The sequence below is a fragment of the Alligator sinensis genome, unplaced genomic scaffold (genome assembly GCF_000455745.1).
Source record: "Alligator sinensis unplaced genomic scaffold, ASM45574v1 scaffold267_1, whole genome shotgun sequence".
Taxonomy (NCBI): Eukaryota; Metazoa; Chordata; order Crocodylia; family Alligatoridae; genus Alligator; species Alligator sinensis.
The window spans coordinates 1,988,176-1,994,387 of record NW_005842100.1 but is presented as its reverse complement, the minus strand read 5'-3'; the positions used below and the strand labels follow the sequence as shown (position 1 = coordinate 1,994,387).

The 6,212-nt window shown below is 47.5% G+C and overlaps 1 protein-coding gene across 1 annotated transcript in view; it reads right to left on the bottom strand.

The window, feature by feature from the left end:
* CRY1 (cryptochrome circadian regulator 1) overlaps positions 1-6,212 on the bottom strand; it is a 62,374-nt gene that overhangs the window by 6,374 nt on the left and 49,788 nt on the right. Inside the window, exons 11-13 of the mRNA XM_006024277.3 lie at positions 4,968-5,063; positions 2,671-2,742; positions 2,458-2,565 (exon numbers count right to left, since the gene is read on the bottom strand). Coding sequence (XP_006024339.1) covers positions 2,462-2,565; positions 2,671-2,742; positions 4,968-5,063 — 272 coding nt within the window. The 3' untranslated portion in view covers positions 2,458-2,461. The remainder of the gene's footprint in view (positions 1-2,457; positions 2,566-2,670; positions 2,743-4,967; positions 5,064-6,212) is intronic.

The following is a 6,212-nucleotide window of genomic DNA, read 5'->3' as shown; positions in this document are numbered from 1 at the left end:
GGAGGCCCCTGCCCAGTGCATGGAGTTCCAGCTGTAGCTCCTGGCCACCTTCCACTTGCTCTGCCTGCCTGCAGGGGCTGCTCATCAAGCCGGGTGGTCAGAGCGGGTGGAAAGCGGCTGGGATCTGGAGCTGGAGCTCAACATGCTGGGCAGGAGCCCCCCGCTGCAATTTCCTGCCCACCCACCCACACAGGCAGAAGCAGTGGCAGCTGCACCTGGAGGCAAGGGAAGCTGAACAGCTCTGCTGGCCCACAGCCCAGCATGGTACAACCAGCTGCAAGGCTGGGGACCACATGGAGTAGCACAGAGCCAACCCAGCCCCTCCCATTGCCTCTGTACCGTGCTGTGTGGGTCCCAGCTTTGCAGTGGGAAACTGTGTGCTGCCAGGATGGGATGGGCCAAACTGAGCTGGCACCAAGCTGCACCACATGGTTCCCAGGTAGCACAGCACAGACTGGACCAGCTGGGCTGGGCTGGCCCCATGCCACACTGTGTGGATCCTGGCCTTGCAGATGGGACCCATGAACCACAGCTGGGCCAGGCTAGGGCTGGTTTGGTGCCATGCCATGCGGTCCCTGACACTGCAGCTGGAACCGCACTGTACTAGGCTGGGCCAGGCTGGCCCCAGGCCATACCATATGGGTCCCAGTCTTGCAACTGGGAACTGCATGCTGCATCCAAGCTGGGACAGGCACAGCTGGCTCCCCACCTCCCACCATACCCCCAACAGACCCACACCCTCCCATGGCCCCCACACACAATTCCACCCCCCAACCATAACCACATACAGACACCCTCCCAGACACCATCCACCACACCGACACCCTCCCACAGCTCCCACACCCCTAGCCCAGCCACATACCCCACATACACATTCCCTGTCACAGGATGGGGTCCCCAGGGATGGCTGTGATGCCCCTAGGGCTCCCTGGTTGTGCCAGTCTTGCCCAACAGGCACCCTTTTCATCTCCTGCCATGTCTTGTTAGTAATTAAAATAAATAGGGAGGCTGCCCTTGAATTTGTGGTTGGACACAGTCTTGATGGACCCCACTAAACCCCATGGATTCTTGGACCCCTTTTGGGTCCTGTTCAAAATGGTTGCCTCATGGGGCACCCACAGCCTTATGGGCTAGATGCATGACTCCAAAACCACCCCTTTACTGCCCCAAGCCTCGCAGATGATATCTAAAAGTTGCCTCTCTGGGGCCTTGTTCAGCTCAGCCTCTTGTTATCACCGGGCTCTCTGCAGCCCTGTCTCTGCGCCCACACTGGTGCTGGGCTCTCTGCAGCCCCTTTGTCACTGTGCCCCATGGCACTGGGGTCTCCACACTGTAGTGGGCCCCCAGTGAGGCCTCCTCCTCCCCCAATAGCCTCAGCCTGGTCCACTGTTTATAAACAGCAACCAAAATATGAGCCCCTAGACTATAACATAATACAAGCAGTTTAGGGTGCGCTCTGTCCGTTTAAAAGAGTCAAACTGCCCCCCCAAGCACTAAGTGCCTTGTAGGCCAAGGTACCTGGTGAGCGGCTAGAGCCCCATTAGCCCTATATGCAGCGTATCAGGCAGCCAAAGCATCTCTGGGCAATTCTCCTCTGGAGGCTCCTTCCCCTGGCTGCTGCCAGAAAACTAACTCTCTGATCCCAGCCCTGGGGTTTATGTGTGCCCAGGGCCTTGCCTTCTTCCGGTCAGCTGACCGGGTGCAGGTTAATTCCCTCATTAGCCTGCCACTACAGTAACTTGCACCTGTAGGGTTTCTGCCTGGCTGCTAGGGCCCTCTCCCTAGGCAGTTTCTGTCCTTAAAGGAGCAGGCACCTTAGTGCCCTGTGACATCCCCCCACACTCAATCCCCAACCACACAGCCCTCACATACACCTCCTTACCCCCCAAAACACACACACGATACACAAGAGTAAGAGTGCATGTTGAGTTACTATGCAATCGCCTCTAGATATACTATGCAAACACACAAATTGGGACAAAAATATTTTCTTAAATAAAATTAAAAGTTATAGTAGATGTTTGATTTTGTTTAGTATATGATTTGGTTTTTTTCCCCCCAGTTTCAAGATGGCACCACCCCTGCCTGCCCCCCCCCGGGAATATTTCCAGCACAAAAGGTCAGGGGTTAGGGGCAGGACTTTTGGTCACAAGAGGACAACCAGGAGACAAGGCAACTGTCAGAGGGTGGGGCTACCCATGCAACCCTTGACAGCTCACTAAAACTCTTTAAACAGCCCTCCACCCAAAATAACTGCCCACCCCTGGCTTTTATCTCTTGCCTCCTGTCTTATGCTTAACCTTTGTGTTATTTGGTTTGTACAGCATTTAGCAAAGAAGTGTCTTGATCAATAACAATAGCTTAGAGATACTATATTACAAACATTCAGATGCAACATTTTCACACACAAATAATTTATTTAAAATAGCAAGATACTTCACAGTACTCATTTCTCACCATTTTAATTAGTGCTTTGTCGCTGGACTTTTGGTCCAATGCTCTGGGTTTCTTCTTCTGGATTTGGACGCTTTCCTGCACTTATACCACTGCTGAGAGATGTTCTTCCTGTCAAATTAAACAACACCTAACTTAAGAATCTATTTTGCCTTTATGAAAACATAATAAATCAGCTTTTTTATGCAACTATAATGACATTTCTTAAAATGTTACCTTGTTGCAGCAAATGTGATTGCTGATCGTCTCCATGAGGAAAATGCAAAATACTGCTTGCTTGAAAGTAACCTGTTAAAAAAAAAGGGGGGGGGGGGGGGGGAGAATGGAAGTGATCCTAAATATGCACTGTATTTTCATATTATTCACAACACCGTTCCATTAATAATTGAACATTTTTTCCTGTCAAAAAGTGGAAGCATAAAAAAAGGTAGGTCTACTTTTTTGTACAGTTGATCTATAATCAGATCAAGTATGGGACATAATTGTGTCAATTAACCTCTTGCATAGAAAAGGGGAGCAAAACCTCAACAAACCCCTACCCTTATTACCATGGCAGGGGGTCGGACTTGATGATCTGCTCAGGTCCCTTCCGACCCTACCTACTATGCAACTATGCAACCAAGAATAATTCCTAATAAATGCTCTTGCTTGCAGAAAAAAACAAAAGTCTGAGCAGTAAATTCCCTCAGCACAAAACACAGTTAGTAAAATGATCTGTTGCACATTGCATATACACGCAACTTCGCTAAAGCGAACAGAAATATTAGTTTTGGCACTGGCTAGTCTTCTCCTATTTCTATCCCTCTAATACAGGGGTGGGCAATTATTTTGGGTGGAGGGCCGCTTACTAAGTTTTGGCAAGCCATTGAGGGCTGCATGGCAGGCAGCCAGGAGCAGGTTTATAGTAAATTTTCTAAATTTTTTAGGGGCCCCACGGGCCAGATAGAATGGCCTGGCAGGCCACATCCAACCTGCGGGCCACATTTTGCCCACCCCTGCTCTAATATGATAGGGGTTGGCTTCTTGAACATGGAAGAAAAAAAGGAAATTTGGCAAAAGACACATTATATGATCTGTGCAAGTTACCCAACTGAAAGCCCTCAAGTTTTGAATTCTTTATCAATCAAACACATACAATCAGAAGCAAGAGTACGTGTTCCTGTTCTGCCGAACCATTGTACTTCAGGTATGTTCTGGATGCCTCTCAGAAATCAGAGTGGAGTCCAGTTTAAGTGCCTACCAGTCAACCTACTGGCTTCTCATTACAATCTCAACTGATGGCAACTCTGATTGTCATTTTAAGACATGGACACAGGAAACTGGCTATACACAATAGGGCTGTGTGAAGCTTCAGTCCCCGATTCGATTTGGCAGAGATTCAGTGGCCAAGTCTCCAAATCTAAATCGAATCAGAAGACCCTTTAATCTCTCCAAATTGATTCAGAACCCTCCAAATCGATTTGGAGAGATTCAGCAATTCGGATGTAGATACAGCTTTAAAATTTTTTTCTACATACCTCTAGGTAGCAGGGGCTCGTGAACACTGCAATGCTGGGGCGCATGGAGTGTCCCTCAGAAGTACAGGGGGCTCCCCAGCACACACGGCAGCAGATCCAGAAGTGGACCAGAAGCACTTCCAGTCCATTTTCTGGTCTACCCCCCTGCACCCTCCAGCTTGGCAACTGGTGCCTCCTGGGTCTGGGGGGGCACCCGGGGTTCCCCTGCAGCCGACTGCCAAGCCAGAAGGGCATGGGGGGCCCCCAGCGCACTCCCTGGCAGCGGACCAGAAGTACTTTTGGTCCGCTTCTGGGTTTGCTGCCGATCATGCTGGAGAACCCCACCATGCTCCTGTGGGATGCTCCATCTGCCCCAGTGAGCCATGCCGGCTAGGCTCAAGGTATGTAGAAACAAAACACTTTTAAAGTTGTGCCTGTGTCCAAATTGCTGATTCTCCGAAGCAGCACCGAATCTTCAGATTTGGATTTGGCCGAATCAAGTCGGGGACAATGATCCGAATCAACATATTGAATCACTGTCCCTGATTTGGGACAAACCAAATTGAATAAGGCCTGTTTTGCACAGCCCTAAACAAGTTCCTATCAAACACACAAGGTCAAGAACCGGTATTTATTTCCTCTACTACCTTGCAGTTCTAATGATCTAGGAGGTATATTTTTACCTTAAAAATATCTTTTAAATAACCTTTAATTTTTATGCTGGGATCTTTCCAAAGATGACAGTAAAATACCATCTTTCAACCCACTAAATAATGAAGCTACTATTCTCCCATACTTGACTGTGGAAACAGCTGTTTGTGTTTGAAGCTTAAAATCTCAAAGAACAGATATCCCTAAATTAAGATAATTATAAATTATAGTTTTGACAAAGACAACTGAGCCAGCTCAATCTTGAAACTGTTGCTGTCAGCAAAATAATCAATGCAAGGTATTTTGAGAATTTTAACTACAAGAATTTGCAAATTCTCTGTAAACATTTTACTTGCTGAATAATACCTTGCTGCTGAATTCCATTAGATCCTCCATGAGACTCTCCCAGTGCACATGGCTGAACACTCACTGTATGACCATCACTTGATCCCATTTGAGCTCCTATGGACAAGAAAAGAAAAAAAAAAGAAAAATCAACTTAAATTTAAGTGCACGCAGTACAAAACAGCTTAACTTTTTTAATAAAATGTTATGTCTGAAAGACTAATTGCTTGGAAGCCTATAACATTTTCTGAAGTTATAAATAGATGTAACAACTGTATCAGTATCAAATGGTACAGTAAAAGCTGTTAACAATGCAATCCTTATTTCTAGGGGATTCTGTAGCAATACAAACACAGGAAAACCACTCCAACTTTAGCTCTGAATCATTCAGGGTGATTTCTCTCAGATGCACTGCCACAGGATCATACAAATGAAAGAGTTAAAACCTAACAGATAGTACTTACCTAGAACAGCTCCCCTTCCCCTTTAAAAGCAGTTAAAATGTACGTTTTGTCATCCCTTTATGTATAAGGGTATACATTAAGAGTGCGCCGATAAAGATTTTTTTGGCCAATACCAATAGCCAATTATTAACCAGGCACATTGGCTGATACTGATCCAATTGCTGATATGCAGCCCAGCAGCTTGGAGAGCAGCATCCAGCCGGTAACTCTGTGGGGGGTAGGAGTGGGTAGATTGAGGCCCTCATGGCGAGGGAAGGAGTGGGGCTAGGGCAGATGGTGCCCAGCCGGGGCGGAGCAGGGTGCGGGACAGAGCCGTGAGCAACTCATCCAGGTGGTGCGGCTGCAGGGAGGAGTGATGTAGTCTTTTTTATGGTATATCTAGCTTTTGCAAATTATATCTAACTGAATACTTAAGGCAGCTTGCTGGTGCTGGGAGGGGTGTGGTATATGTATGTTAAGGAATGCTTGCCTGCTGGGAAAGAAACGCAACATAGGCAAGCCCAGACAAGTACGGATATGTTCTGTGGCTAAGGTAATATGAGCATGGGCTAAGAGAAGGCAGCCAATAGTAACGGTACAGTGTGTTAAGTGGGAGAAAGCTATATAAGGCTGAAGCAAGCCAAAGGGGGTGGTGCTTGCTTTGCAAACGATCGCCAAACACCCCTCTCTGCGCAGAGTTGAAACAATAAAGATTAAGTTGGATCCTCCACCCATGTGTTTATTGTCAAAAGCGCACCGGGCACGAACTCGCACTGTCCTTTGGGGACAACAATTTGGCGACCCAGATGGGACCCCATTGACC